Source organism: Myxocyprinus asiaticus, chromosome 23, assembly GCF_019703515.2.
Source record: "Myxocyprinus asiaticus isolate MX2 ecotype Aquarium Trade chromosome 23, UBuf_Myxa_2, whole genome shotgun sequence".
NCBI lineage: Eukaryota > Metazoa > Chordata > Actinopteri > Cypriniformes > Catostomidae > Myxocyprinus > Myxocyprinus asiaticus.
The window spans coordinates 475819-502981 of NC_059366.1; the positions used below are offsets into that span (position 1 = coordinate 475819).

The window sequence follows — 27163 nt, forward strand, 5'->3', positions numbered from 1 at the left end:
TGATATAAATGAGCAGAAATAATTATATGAATGATATTGAAGCTGCTCTTGTTCCCCTCAAAACCTCAGGACATTTCTATAAGGTCAACGTTCCCGTGATGGTGACGCGAGGAGCTCAGCCCATCCTGACTCGACCCGAGCAGAACTCCAACCCGCCTCCTCACCCCACCACTGTCACTCACGGTCTCCTCGGCCGGCTGTCTGACACGTGTCGCCCGCAGCCGTCTGTCTGTCCGGTGCCTGAGAATCTGAAGCCTCCTCCACACATGCTCGGTGGACTCTTCCATCAGCCCGACAAACACACCTCTCACCCCAATGCTGATGGACCGCCCCCCTCACCCGCAGACAGTCAGAGTGAGTTTACCCTCGATGGCATTGAGTTCAGCCCCCAGCTCGACACAGTGTCACCCGTCACCCCGCACGCACAGGGCCCGCGGTCAGAGTTGGCTGCCAGTTGTGCTCCGGACATGCTGGAAACGCCTTTAAATGAGCAGGAGCGAGCCGCAGCGTCAGGTGTTGATGAATGGACACCTCTGTCACACCTGCACACTAAAACTAAAAGTGACATTAAGGTAAACCACAACAGAACATGTTAAACAACTGAAAATATAAACCGATGTTGTGTGATAGGCAATACTTGCTACAAATAGCGAAAGCAGACAATAAATGAAAAGCCCAAAAACTAGGAAGAATCTGTGTGTCACAGCTGAAATCAAACCAACACTTTGGTTTTTTTCTGTGGATCGACACTTTCAGGGTCATAAATTAAGGACTTTGGCAAAAATTCCTACAAATTGAATTCCTCTGTAATTGAACATGTTTTATTTCATCTTATCTCTAGTTCTATCTAGTGATAGTTTAGTGACCTGTAGCTGTCCTATATTTGTATTCAGCATCTCATAGGTTGAAAATGAACGTCAATAACCTAAAACAGCAATTATATTTAAAAATCTACTGTGATGGTTAAGAGTACACAGCAATTTAATCTATCATAGAGATTAAACAATTATTTAGTATGTATTATATCATCGTGTTTGTGTTATGATATTTTGTGAATTAGTAATAGCTGCTTTGTTCAGACTGAGAATTTATTTCAATTGATTCATAAATGGGCTCTCACATCGAGTTAGGGCTGCACGATTATGAAAAAATTGTAATTGTCAATTATTTCCCCTTATATTTTAATTGATTAATACATGTACACATGTACATTAAAATGCTTACTTTGGGTGGATTAACTGCATGCCCTATTATGGTGGCAACTCATCCAAATCAAGCCAAAACTCTTTCTGAATTACTTTATTGCTGTTTTATCAGTAAACGAAAACCGTGTCTAAATGGTCAACTTCACAGTGGCCCACTTATAAGCATGAAAAACAATTTTTTCAAATTTTGAATAAATATACACAGTAGTGAGCAATGGACTTGTAGGTTATTTGAACAACTGCTGCAAAAACATATGTTAAATAGAAAATTAAATGTAAAAAAAAATTGACGCAACATGAGTAGACGTACATGGACTGCTATAACTTACGTTTTTTACGATTGGTTAATTGCGGTAGCTGTAATTGTAATCTCGATTATTTATTCGATTAATTGTGCAGTCCTACATTGTTTTTATTTGGTTAGACAATGCCTTCATTAAGGTAAAAAAATGATTCTCAATTCTGATAATATGAAATAAGAATAAAAATGAAATGAGGATTTTAATGATGACCGAATCCTCATGTAGCTTTGTAGCTGTAATGAAATGAAGGAAATGTTGCTGCTGAGGTGTTGTCATGATAAACTTTAATCTGCAGAACGACCTGAACTTCAGTGAGCTGGTAGAGCTCTCGCAGCTGGACGGGATCGCTGACAGTAGCTCGGACACTGAAGATGATGATGAAGACGAAGATGAAGATCTGGGGCTGGTTGGAGAGAATGAGTTCCTGGGAATGATCAGTGCCAATGAGGAGGAGGAGGAAGAGGTAATGACGACACAAACACAATTCACAACTCGCCATGAGCTAACACTTGTTTGTTCATTCAATTACCAAATCATTGCTAAATGATGATTGAACTTCTTTTTTTTTCTCCTATTTTCCCAGGATCCACTGAACTCTGGGGATGATGTGAGCGACCAGGACATCCCAGAGATCTTTGACACAGAGAATGTCATTGTTTGCCAGTATGACAAGGTAACTGTGCCATAACAAACCATTAAGGGGGAGTTTTATTGTAGTGCAACATTCATTTCCTTTAAAGTTCTGCATGACGATAACTATTAAATTTGTTACATTTATTCATGATTTGATATCAAATCACTTTTATAGTGATCATTCGTGTTGTTAATGTGTTTTCATTTATCATATTTTTATAATGTCCTCTTATGCTGTGTAATTGAGTTTAAATTCTTCATAATTTTCATAACCATCTTTAGCGAAGTAATCGTGCTGATTCTCTCGTGAGAAGTGGCTTGTGCTATCTCGCTCCATGTTGCACACAATTGGCTGTTTGCTTCATTCATGTGAACGTGCTTGTGAACTAACCATAACACAGGATCAAACTCTGAGTTGATAAAGTTGATAGAGCATTTTTTACAAGTACTATGTTTTTGTGATACATGGCACTGAATGCATCCAGGACAACAGTTAAGCACCACCGCTGCACTGAAACAAGAGTTTAAACTTTGCTGGTTAAGTGCGGCTTTACAAGGAAATAAGGGTCCGATTGGAAAAGTTAAAGTTGTATCTTTGGTTCTTTGAAAGGAGACGCTGCATTAGTAGCTGACACAAAGGGAAACTCCCATTGATGGGCAGCTGCAAATAGAAGAAGGTCTTTATTAAGTTCAACACGTGTGTGTTGCTTGTGAACGACTCATTTTCCAGCCAAAAGAGTATCAAAACACTTTGTAGCCTACACAAAAACACATCAAAAAAGTACCATGGAATTACCATGTTTTTATGGACCATTTCCTGGGAGCACCATGAAAGTACAATGGTATTTGAATCTGGTGAGTATGGTATTCATATATTGAAGTACCATGGAATTCTATGAAGCACTTTGAAGAACCATATAAATACAAAATGTTATTTAAATCTAGTAGCTGAATATCAAAGTACCATACCATCTGATACCATCAGATACTGGAGTGTTATCGTGTGTGTGTGTGTGTGTGTGTGTGTGTGTGTGTGTGTGTATATATATATATATATATATATATATATATATATATATATATATATATATATATATATATATAAATGTGATTTTGCGTATTGAACACATGGGTTTGAATAGGTAGCATGTACAAATATGAATTTACATGTACTGTTCATACATTTGTATTGCACCATACTGTATACTTTACTGTTCTATATTTATTGTTCCAGGACAATTCACTATATACACACACACACACAGTTGTGCTCAAAAGTTTGCATACCCTTGGAAAATTGGATATATATGTACCATTTTTAAAGAAAACATGAGTGAGCAGGCAAAACACATTTATTTCTTATGGGATTCATATTCAACTGTAGGTTATAACAGAATGGCACAATCATAAAACAAAACATGGCAACAAAGGAAAAAATGAGATTACCCTTAGTTCTTAATACTGTGTATTGCCCCCTTTAGCATCAATGACAGCGTGCAGTCTTTTGTAATAGCTGTCTGTGAGGCCCCAAATTCTTGCAGGTGGTATAGCTGCTCATTTGTCTTGGCAAAATGCCTCCAGGTCATGCAAAGTCTTTGGTCGTCTTGCATGAACCGCACCTTTGAGATCTCCCCAGAGTGGCTCGATGATATTAAGGTCGGGAGACTGTGATGGCCACTCCAGAACCTTCACCTTTTTCTGCTGTAACCACTGGAGGGTCAACTTGGCCTTGTGTTTAGGGTCATTATCGTGCTGGAAAGTCCAAGAGTGTCCCATGCGTAGCTTTCGTGCAGAAGAATGCAACTTGTCTGCCAGTATTTTCTGATAACATGCTGCATTCATCTTGCCATCAGTCTTCACAAGATTCCCTGTGCCTTTAGAGCTCACACCCCCCCCCAAAACATCAGTGAGCCACCACCATGCTTCACAGTGGGGATGCTGTTCTTTTCACTATAGGCCTTGTTGACCCCTCTCCAAACATAGCGCTTATGGTTGTGACCATAAAGCTCTATTTTGGTCTCGTCACTCCAAATTACAGTGTGCCAGAAGCTGAGAGGTGTGTCAAGGTGTTGTCGGGCATATTGTAACCGGGCTTTTTTGTGGCATTGGCGCAATAAAGGCTTCTTTCTGGCAACTCGACCATGCAGCTCATATTTGTTCAAGTATCATTGTATTGTGCTCCTTGAAACAACCACACCGTCTTTTTCCAGAGCAGCCTGTATTTCTCCTGAGGTTACCTGTGTGTTTTTCTTTGTATCCTGAACAATTCTTCTGGCAGTTGTGGCTGAAATCTTTCTTAGTCTACCTGACCTTGGCTTGGTATCAAGAGATCCCTGAATTTTCCACTTCTTAATAAGTGACTGAACAGTACTGACTGGCATTTTCAAGGCTTTGGATATCTTTTTATCTCCTTTTCCATCTTTATAAAGTTCCATTACCTTGTTACGCAGGTCTTTTGACAGTTCTTTTCTGCTCCCCATGGCTCAGTATCTAGCCTGCTCAGTGCATCCACATGAGAGCTAACAAACTCATTGACTATTTATACACAGACATTAATTGCAATTTAAAAAGCCACAGGTGTGGGAAATTAACCTTTAATTGCCATTTTAAACCTGTGTGTGTCACCTTGTGTGTCTGTAGCAAGGCCAAACATTCAAGGGTATGTAAACTTCTGATCGGGGCCATTTGGGTGATTTCTGTTATCATTATGATTTAAAAAGGAGCCAAACAACTATGTGATAATAAATGACTTTCCTTAAGTTTTTTTTTGTTTTTTTTTTTTTTTTTGCATGATCAGTCATATTTTCAAAATCAATGCCAGGGTATGCAAACTTTTGAGCACAACTGTATATCAGTACTGTGCAAAAGTCTTAGGCACATAAGAGGTTTCACAAAAGCATTTGTCTTAAGATGGTTATTTATATCTTCAGCTTTAGTGTGTTAATAAACTTGTATAGGAAATATAAATGTTAGACTCCCAAACATTACTTTTGTAAATAGAAAAGTTTAGAATAGGAGAACAGGGAGCCCTGCAACAGATGTCATGGCCCCCACAGAGCCCCCCACAGAACATAGTGTTTGTCTGAGATTACATAGAGACAGAAGAACTGTGGTGAATTCTCCAAGAAGCTTGGAACATCCTATCTGCCAACAACCCAAGAAAAACTGTGTCCAGGTGTACCTAGGAGAATTGGTGCTGTTTCAAAGGCAAAGGTGGTCACACCGAATATTGATTTAGCTTTTTTATGTTTACTGGACTTTGTATGACATTAAGTGATAAATGAAAACTATTTATAGTGCATCCGGAAAGTTTTCACAGCGCTTCACTTTTTCCACATTTTGTTATGTTACAGCCTTATTCCAAAATGGATTAAATAAATTATTTTCCTCAAAATTCTACAAACAATACCCCATAATGACAACGTGAAAGAAGTTTGTTTGAAATCTTTGCAAATTTATTAAAAATAAAAAACGAAGAAAAAAAAAAAAAATCACATGCACAAGTATTCACAGCCTTTGCTCAATACTCGATCCTGACTAGTCTCCCAGTTCCTGCTGCTGAAAAACATCCCAACAGCATGATGCTGTCACCACCATGCTTCACTGTAGGGATGGTATTGGCCAGGTGATGAGCGGTGCCTGGTTTCCTCCAGACATGATGCTTGCCATTCAGGCCAAAAGAGTTCAGTCTTTGTTTCTCATGATTTGAGAGTCCTTCAGGTGCCTTTTGGCAAACTCCAGGCGGGCTGTCATGTGCCTTTTACTGAGGAGTGGCTTCCGTCTGGCCACTCTACCATACAGGCCTGATTGGTGGAGTGCTGCAGAGATGGTTGTTCTTCTGGAAGGTTCTCTCTCCACAGAGAAACGCTGGAGCTCTGTCAGAGTGACCATCGGGTTCTTGGTCACCTCCCTGACTAAGGCCATTCTCCCCCGATCGCTCAGTTTGGCCGGGCGGCCAGCTCTAGGAAGAGTCCTGGTGGTTCCAAACTTCTTCCATTTATGGATGATGGAGGCCACTGTGCTCATTGGGACCTTCAATGCTGCAGAAATTTTTCTGTACCCTTCCCCAGATCTGTGCCTTGATACAATCCTGTCTTGGAGGTCTACAGACAATTCCTTGGACTTCATGGCTTGGTTTGTGCTCTGACATGCACTGTTAAGTGTGGGACCTTATATAGACAGGTGTGTGCCTTTCCAAATCATGTCTAATCAACTGAATTTACCACAGGTGGACTCCAATCAAGTTGTAGAAACATCTCAAGGATGATCAGTGGAAACGGGATGTACCTGAGCTAAAGTTTAAGTGTCATGGCAAAGGCTGTGAATGTATTTTTAATACATTTGCAAAGATTTCAAACTTCTTTCACGTTGTCATTATGGGGTACTGTTTGTAGAATTTTGAGGAAAATAATGAATTTAATCCATTTTGGAATAAGGCTGTAACATAACAAAATGTGGAAAAAGTGAAGCGCTGTGAATACTTTCCGGATGCACTGTATGTCATTATTTTTGAAGACATCCTCACTATGCAACATTTTTCACAAGTGCCTAAAACTTTTGCACAGTACTGTGTGTGTGTGTGTGTGTGTGTGTGTGTGTGTGTGTGTATATATAATATTACATGCATGTGTGAACCGTATTTGCTTGAAGCTAAATTACAGCTGTAGTCTCTGGGCGGCAGTTACAGTACTGCCCTGGAAAGATGTCTGTATTCACAATTGAACATTTAATAATAATAATAAATACCATACAAAATAATAAACTTTTAAAAGAATACCACATATGCATGCAGCATCTACAACAATTCACATGACAATTTTGAAGTACTACACTCTTATAGATCTAGGTAGTGAGTGTTAATGTTCTACTGCTTTTAATGAAAAGACTGATCACCAAATTTTGTTGATCTATATTTGATGGTCAAACTTGTAGCAGTAGTGTGATGTTACAAATTGTTAAAGAGGTGGTAGGGCAAAACCTATGTAAAATCTTATATAACAACTTGCGTTTGCCATAATCAAAAATTGTCAGAAGATTGTCAAGTTATATTTTTTGTATAGCGCTTTTCACAACAAGCATAGTTTAAAAGCAGCTTTGCAGAAAATCATGCATTAACAAAAAATGAAACCGTAAAATCTATAAAGTCTTGAGAGTGATCATTGTGTAGTTTGATTAAATATGATTGTAAATTGTGTATAAAATAAATAATTAAATAATTGTATTTAGAGCCCCTGTGAGTAAGTCAAAGGCGACTGTGGCAAGGAACACAAAACTATAACAAATGGTTGGTTAATGGAGAAAAATAACCTTGGGGGAAACCAGACTCACTGTGGGGGCCAGTTCCTCTCTGGCTAAACAACATGAATATAATGCCAATATTAGTTATTTATGTGTAGTGCAAGTCTTGGTTTAAGATTATTAAACTAAGTGTTAAGGGCCAGTGTTTAAATAAAGATTTTTACAAACTGTAAGATTGAGTAATGTCTTTTGAAGTTCAGCCTGGATTAACTGTAGTAGTTCACATTGATGCATTGTCCTTTGTTAGTTGGCCGATGAAGTCTTTTGTTGGCAAATAATTAAGTCTATGTATTCCATTTTAAGAGTGTAGTCCATTATTAGACCAAAATGATGCAGGCAGACATCAGTGAGGTGCATCACAGTTCGACCAGCAGGTCATTTTGGTGAGGTCTAAGTCCAAGGTTCAAGCAGTGGCATATGTAGTGTCCCATGTATTACGGTTGGTGTTGGCATCAGTTCATCCCTTGAAGTCCATTGTACTAGACTGAAGTGATGTCTGTCTGGCACCGGCTGCATTTTCTAAATAGACACATGGCAGTGGAGTCCGACACTAAGCAGGATCTGGCTGGCTCTGGTAACATCGGGATATGCATCCCAAGGTTGAGACAGGGAAACAAATAGAATAATATTAGCATAGATGCCATTTGAAGTTTTTGCAGAGTTATAGATCATGATAAATGTTTCTGGTTCCGGCAGACCTAACTAAAGCAGCCTAATTGTGAGTTGATGGATAAATTAGGTGTATGCCTGGCTAAATAGATGAGTCTTTAGTCTAGATTTAAACTCCGTGAGTGAGTGTGTCTGCGTCCTAAACGGTGTTAGGGAGACTATTCCACAGTTTAGGAGCCAAATAGGAAAATTATCTACCACTTTTTGTGGATTTTGATATTCTAGGAACCATTAACAGGCCAGAATTTTGTGATCGTATTGAACATGATGGAATATAGTGTGGTAGAAGGTCACTTAAGTACAGTGGAGCTAGACCATTCAAAGCTTTGTACGTAGTTAACAAAATAAAACAATTAATTCAAAATTTAACAGGTAGCCAATGTAATGATGATAAAATGGGGCTAATATGATCATATTTCTTGGTTCTAGTCAGCACTCTGCCTGCTGCATTTTGAACCAGTTGAAGTTTATTTATTGAACTTGCAGGACATCCTCTCAGCAATGCATTACAATAATCTAGTCTTGAGCTCCTGAACACATGAATTAGTTTTTTGGGATCAGCAACGGATAGCATGTTTCATAATATTTATGAGGTGGAAGAATGCTGTTCCACAAACATTGGAAATTTTATTTTCAAAGGACACATTGGTATCAAATATTACACCTAAGTTCTTCACTGTAGAAGAGAATGTAACTACATCTATTGAGTGTCATATTACATTTAGCGAGTTTTTTGGTCCAATAAATAGTACCTCTTTTTTCGGAATTGAGTTGAAGGAAATTTCTGGCCATCCAATCTTTGATTTCATTGATACACTGCTAATTTGGAGAACTGTTAAATTTCATCGGGATTTGAAGAAATATAAAGTTGGGTATTGCATAACAGTAGAAACTTATGATTCCTGATAATATCTCCCAGGGGAAGCATATATAAGGAGAAAAGTATAGGCCCTAAAACTGATCCCTGTGGCACGCCAAACTTTTTGTTTGATTTGACAATTCCTCGTTTACACAGACAAAGTGGTAGCGGTCTGCTAAATAGGACCTAAACCATGCTAATGCAAGTCCACAAATGCCAACATAATTCTCAAGCCTATTCAAGAGAATGTCCTGATCTATGGTGTTGAAGGCAGCACTAAGATCTAAAAGCACTAGATGAGAAATACAGCCGCGATCATATAAGAGCATTTTATTAATAAAATGCATAATTTGTAACCGATATGTGCAGTCTCTGTACTGTGATGGGGCCTAAATCCTGACTGAAATTGGTCATATATACTATTTCTCTGTAGAAATGAACATAGTTGGGAGGACACTACCTTTTCTAGTATTTTCGATAATAAACAGGAGATTTGAAAACGGTCTATAATTAGCCAATTCTCCAGAAGTGGTTTGATAACTGCTAAGTTTTTTGGGACATCTCCTAAGGATAGCGAGGAGTTAATAATATTAAAAAGAGGTTCTGAGATGACCGGGAATACCTCTTTTAAGAGCTTCGTTGGTATTGGATCTGACATACATGTGGCTTTTGATGTTTCGAAAAGTTTTGTTAGCTCTTCATGACCTATGACAGCGAAGGATTGAAGTTGCTCGTGAGACATTGAGACACTCTCTTCTGTGGTACTGTGACCGACGATTGCAAAATTCCAATTTTATTTCTGATTTAAATTTTATCAGTAAAGAAATTCATGAAGTCATTACTAATGTGCTGCGACGGAATATCTGGTTCAGTCGAAGCTTTATTCCTAACCAATTTAGCCACAGTACTGAATATACACCTAGAATTGTTGTGGTTATTTTCTATGAGTTTGCTAAAATATGCTGACCTGACAGCTTTTAGTGCCTGTCTGTAGCTACAGACACTATCCTTCCATGCACCACAAAATACCTCTAATTTTGTATTCTTCCACTTGCGCGCCATTTTCCGAGCTGCTCTCTCGAGAGCACGAGTGTGATCATTGTATCATGGTGCAGGGCTTTTTTCTTTTTCTTTTATCGAAGGGGGGCGACACTATCAGGAGTGTTAGAGAAGACCGTATTTAATTTTTCTGTTATTACATCAAGTTCTTCTAGACTTTTTGGCTAACTGAGTATATGAAATAAATCTGGAAGATGATTAGTGATGCTGTCTTTAATGATTGAAAGAATAGTTCTACCTGAACGATAGCGTGGTGTAGATTGAGTAACATTAGCTGATCACAGCATACAAGAGACAAGGTAATGATCTGATGTCATCGCTCTGTGGCAGAATTTCTATAGTATCAGTATCAAATCCATATGACAATTAAATCTAGCGTATGATTATGGTAATGAGTTGGTCCTGTCACATTTTGTCTGACTCCAAGAGAGTTGAGAATATCGATAAATGCTAATCCCAGTGTATCATTTTCAATTTCAACATTCACATAGATGTCACCAACAATTAAAGCTCTATCTATATTAACTACAAGATCTTATAGAAAAATTGCAAATTCACCAAGGAAACCAGAGTATGGCCTGGGTGATCTATATACTGTAGCAAGGGCAAAAGAAGACAGATTTTTTATTTCTGGCAGTGTCACATTACACGACAATGATGTACTAAAAACGGAAAAGTATTTCCTTTGCGTTTTTGAAAAGTTTCACGTACAGACGACAACATTGTCAAAACGATCCCCGTTCACACGGATCTGCGAAAACAACTAAAAATGCTGTATTGTGCATGCCAGGCCAGTAGTTGGTGATGTCACTTGTAAAGAAACCCTACGCGCCTGCACACATAAGCATTCTTCCGCAGAGCGGTGAATACAAACAATAAAGATGGCGAAAGCGTCAAGCAATTTTGTCTGGATGGACGATGAGGTTGCTTTATTACTACAATTACTTTTCTGGAGAAGCGTCAATAAACTCAATCTTGAGCAGCACACACACAGTCCTATAGTCCGCCATTGTAGTTTTGAATGTCTCGCGCATTGTTTTGAAGTACTCTCGCGTTTTGCCTATAGACTGAACTCTCAAGATTATTCAATAAACTCTGCTCATTTTTACCATCACTTCGTCTACTGCCTCCTCCTGTATTCCCCCTGCTGACTCTTGGGCTGGTAGGAGAGTAAGTTAACATAAGCTGTTGATGTTGACTGGTTTTGGATATCAGACAGAACTCTGATATACGGGTATCTTCTGACAGAGAGAGGTCTTGTATACACTGGATCTAACATGCTTTTTCGCTGCCTCGTGTTTTCATATTCTAAGCATATCATTGAATACTGTACATGGCATCACATCTCTGTCTATAGGCTATATACATAAGCGGTGGGTGAATTAATTGCAGGGTAAAGGTACATCAAATAAATAACATTTAAAATACATTTTTCCCATCTGAATCCATACATTTCATTTCAAGATTTTCAAATTGCAGGTTCTGCCTACTGTACGATGTTCACACTCCATACAAAATGCTCCAAATGAATAAATTGTTGATTTATTGTTATTTGCACAGACACCAGTATTCATATTGATAATTATACATCTCAAATTGATGCTTATCAATCCATCATTCTTTATATAACACGTAATATGCGTCCGCATGATGTCATCATTTTCACAAATTCACGTTTTTGTATGTTTACACGGAGACAATAACGGCATCGTTTTCAAAAACTTGCATGTGAAACCATTTTCAAAAGTTTGCGTTTTCAGGCCCCAAAACACGCAAGTTTTCTGTTTTTAGTTGAAAACGTTGTCGTGTAAACAGCCCCTGAGTAACACCAAAAACTTCACTATAAACTGAAGTTCGCAACACCACCTCCTCGACCCTTCAGACGAGGCTCCTTTTTGTAACAATAACCTGGGGGAGTAGATTCATTAAAACTAATATTCATCTAGTTTAAGCAAGGTTTCGGTCAAACAGAGCGCATACAAACTATGATCTGTAATAATTTCATTTACAGTTAGTGCTTTGGTTGAAAGAGGTCTAATGTTTCATAGCCCTACCTTTTATCTGATTTTTATCTTCAATTTGTTTTTTGTTATTTTCAAGTTTTACCTATTTTTTTTCTAAATGATTCAGTGAGGGGTTTGTGTTTGGTAGTTTGGGGAACAGACACTATCTCTATGTGATTTATCTAGGTGATTAATTCTTTGTGTTGTAGTTTATATGACCTGTGTGACGTTTCAAGGCAGCTAGCAGATGTTCGGATTAGCCAATTTGTCTGCTTCCTGACCTGGGCCCCAGTTAGTCAAATACTATCACTATTAAGATTATGAGTCAAATTATTAGAGAGGAGAGCGGCACCTTCCCTCAAGGGATGGAGTCCGTCTCTTTTTAGCAGGTCTGGTCTACCCCAAAAACTCTTCCAATTGCCTATAAATCCTATTCTATTCTCCGGACATCACTCAGACATCCAGCCATTCAGTGACACTAATCTACTATAAACCTCGTCACCACGATGAGCAGGGAGGAGGCCAGAGCATATTACAGTGTCTGACATTGTTTTTGCAAGTTCACACACCTCTTTAAAAGTATCTCTAGTGATCTCCGACTGGCTAAGCCGGACATTGTTAGTGCCGACATGAATAACAGTTTTAGAAAATGTACGTTTAGCATTAGCTAGCACTTGTAAGTTTGATCTGATTTCAGATGCTCTGGCATGGAAATGCATTTAACAATAGTGGCTGGAGTCTCTATTTCCACGTTCCTTACAATAGAATCTCCTATAACCATTGTATTTTTAATAATGTTACAATGGTGATATGAATTCCTTTTCTTGTCCAATACCTGTTTGTTTATAAAGTCTATGCAGAGTTTTCATAGTAGTACAGCTAGCCTGAGACCAAATTATAACCCAATAAGTGACAGTATCATTGAATGTGTCTATATTTTTGCTGCATTTAGTGTTTAATTCCTGAAATTTAAACTCATTAAGATTATACAGTAATTTACAATCTTTTTTTAAAAGTCAAGTTACTATCAATAATCACACCTACAGTTGAAGTCAGAAGTTTACATACACCTTAGCCAAATACATTTAAACTCAGTTTTTCACAATTCCTGACATTTAATCATAGAAAACATTCCTGTCTTAGGTCAGTTAAGCTCACTACTTTATTTTAAGAATGTGAAATGTCAGAATAATAGTAGAGAGTGATTTTATTTCAGCTTTTATTTCTTTCATCACATTCCCAGTTGGTCAGAAGTTTACATACACCGAGCTTTAACTTCCTGGCTGATGTCTTGAGATGTTGCTTCAATATATCCGCAATATTTCCTTCCTCATGATGCCATCTATTTTGTGAAGTGCACCAGTCCCTCCTGCAGTGAAGCACCCCCACAACACGATGCTGCCACCCCCATGCTTCACGGTTGGGATGGTGTTCTTCGGCTTGCAAGCCTCACCCTTTTTCCTCCAAACATAACGATGGTCATTATGGCCAGGCAGTTCAATTTCTGTTTCATCAGACCAGAGGACATTTCTCCAAAAAGTAAGATCTTTGTCCCCATGTGCACTTGCAAACTGTAGTCTGGCTTTTTATGGTGGTCTTGGAGCAGTGGCTTCTTCCTTGCTGAGCAGTCTTTCAGGTTATATCGATATAGGACATGTTTTACTGCAGATGTAGATACTTGTCTACCTGTTTCTTCCAGCATCTTCACAAGGTCCTTTGCTTTTGTTCTGGGATTGATTTGCACTTTTCACACCAAACTATGTTCATCTCTAGGAGAACGAATGCATCCTTCCTGAGCGGTGTGGTTCCAAGGTGTTTATACTTGCGTACTATTGTTGGTACAGTTGAATGTGGTACCTTCAGGCATTTAGAAATTGCTCCCAAGGATGAACCAGACTTGTGGAGGTCCAAAAATTGTTTTTCCTGAGGTCTTGGCTGATTTTTTTTTTTTCATTGTCAAGCAAAGAGGCACAGAGCTTGAAGGTAGGGCTTAAAATATATCCACAGGTACACCTCCAATTCAGTACACCTCATTCAGATCAGAATCTAATTGGCTAATTGCCTAAAGGCTTGACATATTTTTCTGGAATTTTCCAAGCTGTTTAAAGGCACAGTTAACTTATGTAAACTTTTGACCCACTGGAATTGTGATATAGTCAATTAAAAGCAAAACAATCTGTCTGTAAACAGTTGTTGGAAAAATTACTTGTGTCATGCCAAAACTCTAGTTTGCTAATATTAAATCTGTGGAGTGGTTAAATGAGTTAATGACTTCAACCTAAATGTATGGAAACTTCTGACTTCAACTGTAAATACTGTAAATGGCAAGGGCCTAAAATGGACCCTTGAGGAACCCCTATGCAAAAGTCTACGCAGAGTTTTCATAGTAGTAGACCAAATTGTAACACAATAAGAGAAATACGACAGTATCATTGAATGTGTATTTTTTTTGTGCTGCATTGTTTATTTAATTCCTGAAATGTAAACTCATTAAGATTATACAGTAATTTACAATCTTTTAAGTCAAGTTACTATCAATAATCACACCTAAATATTTTATACAGCAAAGGCCCAAAATGGAACCTTGAGGAACCCCTATGCAACAATCTAAAAAAATAAGACAAATGTCCATTGATTCTAGTACAATGTTGTCTATTATCTAAATAAGAGGACATCCAGTGTATTGTGTTTGGGGATATATTGTGTTGATAATTTACAAAAATAAGAGAAGATATGAAAATGTCTCTAGAGAAGAGTCTTTTAGTCTAATATTAAGTCCCATGCTGCTAAAGAATAAAAGATTCTTCTCTAAATACATTTTCAGAGTGCACACCTTCTTATTTTTGTAATAGATCCTAGGGCTTGGCACCTGAACATAATGGGAATGCGAAATTACTGCGTTTGTTGATTAATTTAGACAGTATATCATGATGTATCAAATGCTTTCTTTAAATCGATGAATATAGTGCCAACCACTCCGCCCCTGTCAACCTTGTTTTTATTTCTTAAGTTAACTGTTTCTGTGGAATGGTTTTCATGAAAATCAAATTGCATAGGGTGGAGATGTTGACCCATACTGAAATGTGTTATTGATTGATTTGTGACCACCTTCTATAAGATTTTGGATAACATTGGAGGTATACTGATGCATCTGTAATTAGCTACTTCACAGGCATCACAAGTTTTATAAATGCATACACAATAAAGGCTGTTTTCAAACTATCAGGAAAAATGATTCGGTATAGATGTTTAAAGAGGTGCATGTAATTATTAAGATGTGCAAAGCATTATTAAGACTACATTTTAAAGCCAAATAAAAAAAATTCATAAGATCCCTTATCTGTTCAGGTATCCATGGAAGATTCACTATTGTGCGTCTATTAACAGATTTTATACTAAATTTATTTTTAACATTATTATATCAGTTGAACCTTTGCAAGAGGCATCAAGATCTTAAGTATCTAAACTATTGCAATCCACTTGTTTCAATTCCTCATTAAATATTTCTTTAGTATTTAAAATAAAATACATGTTTTTCCCAGTTTGAATACATTACTGTGCAAAAGTTTTAGGTACTTGTGAAAAATATTGCCTAGTGAGTATTTCTTCAAAAATAATGCCATGAATAGTTTTCATTTATAAATTAAGGTCATACAAAGACCAGTAAACAAAAAAAGAAGCTAAATCATATTTCATGTGACCACTTTTGCCTTCAAAACAGCACCATTTCTCCTAGGTACACCTAGACACAGTTTTTCTTGGTTGTTGGCAGATAGGATATTCCAAGTTTCTTGTAGAATTCACTGCAGTTCTTCTATTTATTTAGGCTGTCTCAGTTGCTTCTGTCTCATGTAATCCCAGACTCAATGTTTAGTGGGGGGCTCTGTGGGGGTCATGCAATCTGTTGCAGGGCTCCCTGTTCTTCTATTCTATTTGCAAAAGGAATGTTTGGGAGTCTAAAATGTATGTTTCATTTTGACTCAAAGCTGAAGATATAAATAACCATCTTAAGACACATGCTTTTGTGAAATAACTTACGTGCCTAAGACTTTTGCACAGTACTGTATGTACTTTTTTTCTTTTTTTTTCTGACAATATTAAATTATGATCAGAGTCCTTTGTTCTAAAATTATACGATTTCAAAATACTCTGTGGCTTATTACAGAAGTTTTTGGTGTTTGAGTTAATGGACCCATTGATCATTTGATTTAAAATTGTGAAACTTTGTTATCCTGCAAATCTTATTCCAAATTATATTATAAAAACCCAATAGAATCACTTCTTTATCAAGATTACATCTCATAACCAGTCCATTCACTTTCCAGTCAATCACGTAGACACTTCGTCAGGGTTAAGAGGCATCAACAGAGTCTCCCTTTCATATTGACAAATAGAAAGGAATACAAATAGATTTCAATAATTTCAAGTAGAGAATATAATGGTGATGCTAGCCAGACCTGGTAGTGAAGCACTGTGCAACTGAAATTGACAATGCCACTAGGCAACAGGGTAGTAGATCATTAAACATTACTCTTTACACTGAAAATAGCCTTTTGAACGGCCTCCAAAGCAGACAAAAAGCTGATCCGTCAGCCTAAATTGACTTGTACAGTCAATGTACATGCGTTGCACCCTCACAGGACAAGGCATGTGCTGTTTCTGTACCTCGTCTGGTGCGAATGGAAAATGAGAGAACGCTTGCAACTAATCCCTGAACCCGAGCCCTGAACGCAGTGGCCAAAACCTTGGGCACTTAATCAAGCACGGTCCAATATCTAAGCAAGAGTCATGGACCAATAAGACCTAAAGGTCCCCAAAACATTTGAGTGAAGCCAGAGCAAGTAAGAGAACAATCTTTAGAGCAAGGAATCTTCCATGGGGGAGCATCCAACAGCTCTACCAGCTCTGGGAACCAAGGGCGGTTGGGCCACTCTGGTGCAACCAACAGCACGGTTTCCTTGTTTTCCCGAATTTTGCACAACACTTGGTGTAGCAAATGAATGGGAGGGAACGTATAATTGTGTTACTCTGGCTATTTGTGAGCTAGGGCGTCCCAGCCCAGCGGAGCCTGAGTCATGGAGTACCAGAGACAACAGTGTGTGTGGTCTCTGGGGACGCAAACAGGTCCATCTCTACTTCCTCAAATACCTCCCAAATCCTCAGGACAGTCTGGGGATGAAGCTTCCACTCCCCCTGGCTGAGTCACTGACACAAAAGTAAGTCTGCACCGCAGTTCAGGTGACCGGGGATGTGCAACACACGTATGAATGAGATGCTTCTTACACCAGAGGAGAAGCTGGCATGCCAGGTTCAACATTGGACGTGACTGCACTCCCCCCCTGGTTGTCTATGTAAACCACAACTTCAGTATTATCTCTCCAAGCAGCTCCAGGCAATTGATGTGCCACACCGCTTTTCCAGGTGCCAGCACCATCTGCCAATAAATTGCCATGATTTTAAAGGGCTTCAGAGATTGGCACTCTATGGGGGAGTTTCCAATAGTGTCAGCTACTGACACCGCGTCGAAGTGACGGACATGAAAGGGAACTTCACGGATCTTCTTCAGCATGTCTGATAATCTACTTGCAATAACTAACATCGGGAGGGAGTTCCCTACCAGCCAGTATGGGTCGCTCTAGAATTTTGGACTTTATATTGAACTTTAGTTTTGAGGTCTTGTCTCTGTTCCTGGTTCCCTCCTTTGATTTGTTTCCAGCAATGTCTTGTTAGCAGTGTTTATTTTTGTTTAAATATTGCCCACATGTGCTCTCTCTTTGTCCGTTCTTATCCTTTGTAGGCAGTATAGTTTTTGTTGTTGTTGTTGTTTTCCATTTGTGATGAGGAGGAGGGTGTGGCCAGGCCATGAGGATGCATGCCAGTGCTGAATTGTCTTAATCAGCCAGGAGGGAGATATAGATGAGCTGGAGACGCCAGTTGTGTGTGTGTCTTTGTGTTTATGTTTGTTGAAGTTAATTTATGTCAGTAAAGTTATGTTGACTGTTCTGCCAGTTCCCGCCGCCTCCTAAGAACCCCGTTACACTGGTGCCGAAACCCGGGAGGGAGGCGCTGTTGTGGAGTCCTCGCCGCTGCCAGCCGCCAGGAAGCGGAGGAGCCGTTATCGTCCGCCAGGGGTCAGGGGACTCCACCAGAGTGACTTACAAAAGAGGAATAATACATCATAAGTGATTCATCTTAAGGAGACAGTGGTACTAAAAGTGCTGCATTACAAAGTTTCACTAGCATCAGAATAGTAGTATTCAAGACAGATTAGAGTGCAACAAGAATATATATATATATATACACAATTTTTTTTTTTTGGAGTGAATTGTTGTGCTCATGGAAAAGATGTGTTTTTAGCCATTTTTTGAAGACAGAGTGTGAGTCTGCATCATGGATGGAGTTGGGAAGGTCATTCCACCAACGTGGTACAGTGAAACTGAAAGTCTGGGAAAGTGTTTTGGTGCCTCTTTGTGTTTGTACAAGGAGCTGCCGCTCATTAGCCGACCGCAGGCTTCTGGTGGGAATGTAGCTTAAACAGAACTAGATTAAAACATAATGGTGACCGGGCTTTTGCCACAGCCGGTCCTAAACTTTGGAATGACCTTCCTCTACATATAAGACAAGCCCAATCTATGTTAAAAACACACTTTTTCTCTAGCTTACAATGCTGTGTAAACTGTGTTTTTCTTTTAATAACGTCTTTTAATTCATCAGTTGCTGTTGTGCTTTTTTGTTGTGGTGTTTTTTTTTATGCTGCCCTGTTAAGCACATTGGCCAACCTCGTGGTGTTTTTAATTGTGCTGTATAAAAAAAGAAAAGAAAGGCTGGGAAAGTAAATTGCACCCATCTCTTCTGCACTCTAAGTAAACAACAAATTGTTTATGTTCCTGATTTGCAAGTCGTCTTGGATAAAAGTGTCTGCTAAATTACTAAATGGAATAGTAAATGACTTGTGCAGCTTCATACTATAAGCAATGAATAAATGACTCCGAGCCGTTGAATTTTTATAAAAATAACGCACACCCCGAGGTGGTTATGCAATCACGACGCACTGTGTAAATGATACAAATTGTTTATCCGATGTTCTAAGCCAGTGTCGTTGTTTTAATTGGTTATTTTGCTGTGGTAGCTTGTACTGCTTTTCGAAATAACTGATAATTTGGCGAAGTGATATGGAACCATTATGCAGTCAAGACTTGTAACTACTTCATAGCTGTCTGTTTACTGAAAAATAACTGCACACTATAGAACACATCTGTCAACCAATCAGAATCAAGCATTTAACAGACCTGTGGTATACATTATTTATTTTTCCCCTAAATCAATTGTTTTTCAATATTTACTCCCAATTACTTACACTACTCTCCCAAACAGGGTAATGTTTAGTATTATATAGTGTGTTCTAGTATTTAAAATGGACCATCAAAACAAACTCCTTGATCTGCCCACTCTTATATATTTTGTAATTAAGAAAACACCACTGAGCCATTTGATTTGGTTCAGTGTGTGTACATTTGAATCGGCCTCATTTTCATACTGTACATAAACTCGTCATAAGTTAAACCATTGCAATCTGTAAAAGTTGCACTAATGATTTTATTTAAAACATTTTTTGACAGATTCACCGCAGCAAAAATCGATGGAAATTCTACTTGAAAGATGGAGTCATGTGTTATGGAGGGAAAGACTATGTTTTCTCCAAGGCTGTTGGGGAGGCCGAGTGGTGAGAGAGAAATACTGTAGCATTTGACAAATAAAATGATTTCCAGTAAGAAAAAATTGTTTTTCCCAAATTACAAGAGAACAAAATTTGAATGTTCTTTTTTTGTGACTAATTATTTAAAGCCGTTATAATATTGTTTAGTTTTTCATGCAAGTTTATTGTGAATTTTGTTACTATATTGGCCTGAGATGTAGAAATTTTTGTTTGACACTTGGAAAAATATTTATTGATTGACATATTTCTGTCTGAACAAGTAAATGTGGGGATTTATGTTCCCATTAAATAAGATTCCTGTTGGTTGTTTTTGAAACTGTGGACTACATTTATGGACTAGGGAAGGTTGTTTCTCCTGATTATTTTGAGAAAAAGAAAAACATTAAAATGCCTTATTCAGACATGATTAGAATGCTCTCTGTAACTTTGCTTATTGTGCTATAAAACTGGAATAGAAACTGAACTCAGGTAGTCTGAGAGAAGAGAGACACGAGGAAACTATGTCTTTTATATATATTTTTAATATTTATTTTATGGAGTATTCTGTATTTTAACATGACTGCGTTAGTAGCTGTCGCTGTGAGAACTGATGTCAGTACTGATAATTACTGTACCTGTATAGCAGAGGCCTTCAACCTTGTTTCTGGGGATCCACAGCACTGCACATTTGGGTAAGTTTCCCTTTTCTGATACACCCAGTTCAGGTCACGGATCCTCTAATAATGAGATGGTGACTTGAATCAATTGTTAAATCAGGGCAACATCAAAAATGTGTAGTGCTGTGGGTCCCTGGGAACAGGGTTGAAGACCACTGCTATGAAGAATCATGCCAATTTATTGGTAGCTGGTGCTTAAACCCCGCCCACTCAGGCACATAGCTCCAGTGCCGGCAAAATTGTTTCTATTTAAAATCTTGAATTATCTTATATTGAAAAAGAGATCAGAATCAGAATGAGCTTTTTTGCCAAGTATGCTTACACATACAAGGAATTTGTCTTGGTGACAGGAGCTTCTAGTACACAATACAAAAACAGCAACAAGACTTTAAAAAAATAATTAAATAAATAAAGATACTGCTGTTTACTTATTAGAGCCAAATTTTATTTTTCTTTCAAAAAACATGGCTTACTTTCACCAAAGTCAAGCAGTGATGAAGGGGGAGAGTGGAGATAAAACACGTTGTTTTTTATTCCTTTATTCAGACATGCCAGTTATCTGTAGACGAGTCAATTTTATTTTTTTTTAAATTATTGATTCCGATACAATTAAACTGGAAATGTACATTGGACCATGTTACATTCATAATCCCCAGACTGTATAAAGGCATGTCATAATTGTGTAGCGGACAGCAAACAAACAAAGGCATTCCAAAGCCTTTTCATCCACTAAAGGGGATGAAACTTCGCCTTGATGTGATCAGGTTTTTTATCTGATCAGGCCTTACATAAACGAATGCCTTTTGCTATCAGATAAGAATAAAAAACAATTTCCAGCACTCTTTGTGATAAAGGCCCTTGCAGAGAAGTTGACCCCCATCACCAGATCACCTATTGTTTACCCAGGCTTCACATTTCTAAGACCTAGGTGTGAATGACTACAAGACATCTCAGGACCAGTAAGCCGGTTCTGTTGATTGGCCTGGCCATTTGGCTGGAGCAACTGAAACAAAGAAATGCTCCAAAAGAAATGACAAATCTTCACATACATACTTTTACTCGTGAAATGGACACACAATTACATCACATCTACTCCATATCAATTTGCAGAATTGGACAGGTTGGACTCGAGATGGCGCCGAGTATGGCTGCTGCGTTGCGAGCTCCAAAACAACATTGTAGTTTTTTGTTTGTTTTGTTTACAGTTCTTATGTTTTTTGTCTTTGATGTTGTCTGCCTTATTGTCTACAACAGACAAACACTTTTGGACATTGGTTCTGCAATTACACACCGTAAACCGACTTCAAATTCCTCAATGCCGACCCGCTGTCTGGGCTGCCCGGCCGCGAAAATGCAGAAGGAAAAGGGGAAACAGAGCCGGCGTTCTCATCAGAGTAAGATGTCGTGCAAATTGACCCCTGCTACCCAGTATTCTACTGGCAAATGTTCAGTCTCTGGACAACAAACTCTGCGAGCTGAGAGCGCGGATCTCTTTCTAACGAGAGACGAGGGACTGCTGCATTATCTGCCTTACAGAAATTTGGATGTCTGCGGAGATTCCAGACTCAGCCATCGAACCCGCGGGGCTCTCCGTGCACCGAGCGGACAGAGCGAAAGATCTCTCAGGTAAAAGCAGAGGTGGTGGTGTATGTTTTATGATCAACAAATCCTGGTGTGATCAGAGGAACGTACATTCTATCAAGTCTTTCTGCCCTCCTGATCTGGAATTTCTCATGCTTCTGTGTCGACCATTCTGGCTACCGAGGGAATTCACAGCGGTCATTATCACAGCTGTGTACATCCCCCCCACAAGCCGACACAGACTGGGCGCTCAAGGAACTGTACGGGATTATAAACGAGCAGGAAACCACGCACCCTGAGGCCATGTTCATTGTGACCGGGGACTTTAACAAAGCCAATTTTAAATCGATTGCACCAAAATACCACCAACACATCAGTTTTAACACACGAGGGGACTCTCCCTTCCGGGATGGCTACAAATCCCTCCCCCGCCCACCATTTGGCAAATTGGACCACTCTTCCATTCTGCTTCTGCCCGCTTACAGGCAGAAACTGAAATGGGAAACACCCACCCTCAGAACGATCCAGTGTTGGTCAGACCAGTCAGATTCTATGCTACAAGACTGTTTTGATCACGCGGACTGGGAGATGTTCCGGTCCGCCTCTGATGACGACATCGAGGTTTACGCTGATAGCGTAACGTGTTTCATCAGAAAATGCGTAGAGGATGTTGTTCCATCCAAAACAATACTGATCTACCCGAACCAGAAACCTTGGATTAATAGCAATGTTCGCGCGGCACTTCATGCGCGGACCTCCGCTTTTAATTCCGGGTACACAGAGGAGCATAAACAAGCCAGTTATGCCCTCAGAAAAACTATCAGAGCAGCAAAATGTAACTTTAAAGGGAATAAAAACTCCGCCGTGAACACCGCTGCCTCTCTCCCGGATGAGCTAAATACTTTTTATGCACGGTAAGAGGGAAATAACACAGCCCTCACAGAGAGAGCTCTCACGGCCGGACCTACAGAGGTTAGTTCACTCTCCGTCTCTGTAGCGGATGTAACCCGATCCTTCCGATGGGTGAATATCCGTAAAGCCGCGGGTCCAGACGGCATTCCGGGCCATGTCATCGGAGCTTGTGCGAACCAACTGGCTGGTGTTTTTACAGACATTTTCAACCTTTCCCTCTCTTTGTCTGTAGTCCCCACATGCTTTAAAACGTCCACCATTGTGCCTGTACCAAAGCAATCCAAAATCACTTGCTTAAATGACTGGTGTCCTGTTGCTCTGACCCCCATCAATCAGCAAATGCTTTGAGAGACTAATCAGAGATTACATCTGCTCTGTGCTGTCTCCATCACTGGACCCATTGCAGTTTGCTTACCGCAACAACTGCTCCACTGATGATGCCATTGCATCTACAATACACACTGCTCTCTCCCACCTGGAAAAAAGGAACACTTATGTGAGAATGCTGTTTGTAGACTACAGCTCAGCATTCAACACCATAGTGCCCTCCAAGCTTGATGTGAAACTTCGGGCTCTGAGCTTAAACAACTCGCTGTGCAGCTGGATCCTGGACTTCCTGTCAAGCAGACGCCAGGTGGTTAGAATGGGCAGCAACATCTCATCACTGACCCTCAACACTGGAACCCCACAGGGCTGTGTTCTTAGCCCACTCCTGTATTCCCTGTACACACATGACTGTGTGGCAACACATAGCTCCAATGCCATCATTAAGTTTGCTGATGATACGACGGTGGTAGGTCTGATCACTGACAATGATGAAACAGCCTACAGAGAGGAGGTGCACACTCTGACACGCTGGTGTCAGGAGCACAATCTCTCCCTCAACATCAGTAAGACAAAGGAGCTTGTGGTGGACTTCAGGAGAAGAGATAGAGAACACAGCCCCATCACCATCAACGGAGCACCAGTGGAGAGAGTCAGCAGCTTCAAGTTCCTGGGTGTCCACATCACTGAGGAACTCACATGGTCCGTCCACACTGAGGCCGCTGTGAAGAAGGCTCATCAGCACCTCTTCTTCCTGAGACAGCTGAGGAAGTTTGGAATGAACCGCCACATTCTCACACGGTTCTTCACCAGCACTGTAGAGAGCATCCTAACTGGCTGCATCTCCGCCTGGTACGGCAATAGCACCGCCACAACCGCAAAGCCCTGCAAAGGGTGGTGCGAACTGCCAGACACGTCATTGGAGGTGAGCTTCCCTCTCTCCAGGACATATACACCAGGCGGTGTGTGGAAAAAAGCTCGGAGGATCATCAGAGACTCCAGCCACACGAGCCATGGGCTGCTCTCACTGCTACCATCAGGCAAGCGGTATCGCAGCATCGGGACCAGCACCAGCCGACTTCATGACAGCTTCTTCCCCCAAGCAGTCAGACTTTTGAACTCTTGATCTCTCACGATCAATATACATCAGCACTGCACTTTATTAGTTTTATTATCTCACACTGGACTGTCATAAATTATATTCTCTTAACAACACACTGGCAACTGACTATCAACCGACAGCCTGAATGTCAATACAGTACAATACAACCTACTGTACATTTTTTATTGTATAATGTGTATTCTATATTGTGTATTGTATAATGTACATTGTTATTATTTGTATATTGTGTTGTGTGTAATTGTGTATATTAGATTTTAAATTGTGTTGTGTAAATTTGATGTTTATTGTAGATTGGTATGTCTCATCACTGTCACGACTGCTATGTTGCTTGGAACTGCACCCAAGAATTTCACACGCTATTGCACTTGTGTATATGGTTGTGTGACAATAAAAGTGATTTGATTTGAATGGTAAATGCTTAGAAATAACTATTTGCGACAACAGTTCGCACAAACTGAGCTGTTAATGCATAAATTAATGTATAGTTCAGCCTTTCAACATATTTGGACTCTTGGGGTGCTTTCACACTAGCACTTTTCGTGCACACCTGGGTTCGAGTTGCATCAAAGTTTGTTTTGTTTGGGTGGTGTGAATGCTGCTTTCGGTACTCTGGTGCACACCCATGAACCGCACCCAAGTCTGCTTGAAAAGGTGGTCTGTGAACTCCATTACGGTTCACTGCCGCACCAAAACTGTACTAAATAGTGGAAGTGAACCGATATTGATGACAAATAATTTGCGTCTTTGCAGGCTCCCGATCACAATTACGATGGTTTAATGCATTTCTCATACCTGCTTGTGTCTAAATAAATCACCTTCAGAGAGCAGCTCACATTCTTCACATCTCGGCTTACATCCGTCAAACACTAACATTCATCACATCATTGCACATTCAATGCATCCGTTGAAGACAAACACAATTGTCATTTTGTGCATGTGAACACATTTGTGTGTTTTGGTGTTACCTAGTTACAGTGGTAAACGACTTTCTCTTGTGCATATGTTGATGACACAATCGGGTCATGGTTCATACTCAACTATGATGTGAAAAGAGACCAGCGGGTGCAGGGGGAGGAAACGAACTCTGGTTCGGTCCAAACAATCCAACCACTTGTGAAAGCACCCTTAATGTTCGTCGCAATGCAAATGAGTTCTACTCCGGGATAAAGGAACTTCTGCACCGACATAAGGGCTTCATCTTCGTGTTCTAGATTGCAAAAATCCTCTCAGTGCTCCAGGAGATCAGCATTTCTCAACTCTTCGTGTTCCAAACTGTTAAAACAGAATCCAGAACCTCCTCCACTGCGATGGAACCTAGCAAACCAGTGCAAGATGTCTCCATCACCGAACTTGTCACTCAGTCTAGCAGAATATAAAAATCACTATCCAAACTTCCTTCCAGAAACCTTTGCATTAGAGTATACTATCAGTTTTTTTTTAAATGATTTTCTGATGTGCTTTAGATTGCATAATCTGTGTACCAAATGTTTTACAAATAATCTTATTATTTGTTTAATTAAAGATAAGGTCTTCACCTTATTAGTTTAAAGAGAAACATCTGCTGATCAGGAACTAACACGACAACAGCAAACAATTGTGTGAGGGATTCAGATCTATCTTTCCTACCACACTCATTGGGTGGTCTCACCAACCTGGGGGGGGGGCGGAGGGAGACAGGGGAGTAGGAGGGGGAGACAAGGGGAGGGGTCACCTGGACCAGGGAAGGGGTTTGGGCGGGGCTCCTCCCCACTTCCGGGGAGCCAGGACTGGGAGGAATGGAGGGGGGAGAGTGAGACACGGGGTGGAGAGGTAGAAGAGGGAGAGGAAGAAAACAACACTGCATCGCTGCCTCCTGGAAACGCCACCGTGTAGTCCTCTGCCAATTGAATGGCCTCTTCCAGCGACGCCGGGTGATGGGACTGGACCCACTCGGACATTCCTTGAGGAAGTTGGGAGATGAACTGCTCCAGTACCACCAGATTGACGACATCCACGGAGCTGTTGGGCAAAAGCGAACGGGTGGCCGTGATTCCCGAAGCTCGGGGATCTGAAGAGCTGACCACTCTGCTCAGGGCTACAACCAACCCATTGCTGGATGGCCTTCTTCAGATAGTGGTAGTTAAGGAGGCTGTCGGCGGAAAGTTGCTGTGCCGTTATGTGTGCCTCCCTGGAGAGTAATGTCAATAAGTGGGCCACCCACTGGTCGGGAGGCCACTTCCATACCTCAGCTGTTTTCTCGAACAAATTGAGGAAGGCCTTCATGTCATCATCCGGCCCCATCTTCATCAGGGTCATGGGTGGGATGGGCTCTGGGGGGGGGGGGGTCGCAGCGCCAGCCCCATCTCTGGCAATCAGGCTCCAGAGCCCCTGCCGGTTCTCTGCTTGTGCCTGGAGCAGGATTTGGAAATGCTGTTCCTGCTCCAGGTGTACCTCCATGAGGGCTTGATGCTGATTTTGTTGGATGCTGGCGAGGGTCTTGAACACTTCGTCCAGCGGTGAGGACTCCATAATGGCGTTCGGCACCACTGTGATAGAGCTGAGTTCTTGGGCAATGGAGGAGTCAGGAGACAGCGAACAGTTGAGGTGAGTATTTATTTTCTCTTCCACACACAAAATGGTAAATAAAATTGGCTCTCAGTAGCCGACGCAAAGGCTTCCAGTATCCCAAAAGAACTAAACAAATACAGTCTCTTAATATGACATGGCCAGACACTCAGACACCACTTCCTTCTGCCACTCTGACGTGTGCCTTATCAGGTCTCCCTCCGCCATCACTATAATGAGAGACAGGTGTTAATTACAACCCAGGTGACGAGCCTGAA

At 40.2% G+C, this 27163-nt stretch overlaps 1 protein-coding gene across 1 annotated transcript in view; it reads left to right on the forward strand.

The window, feature by feature from the left end:
- The window catches only part of LOC127414304 (stonin-1), a 70612-nt gene extending 50715 nt beyond the window's left edge, over nucleotides 1–19897 (forward strand). The window contains exons 8-11 of the mRNA XM_051652250.1: nucleotides 70–572; nucleotides 1803–1970; nucleotides 2091–2180; nucleotides 19648–19897. Coding sequence (XP_051508210.1) covers nucleotides 70–572; nucleotides 1803–1970; nucleotides 2091–2180; nucleotides 19648–19755 — 869 coding nt within the window. The 3' untranslated portion in view covers nucleotides 19756–19897. The remainder of the gene's footprint in view (nucleotides 1–69; nucleotides 573–1802; nucleotides 1971–2090; nucleotides 2181–19647) is intronic.
- Nucleotides 19898–27163: the final 7266 nt, after the last annotated feature.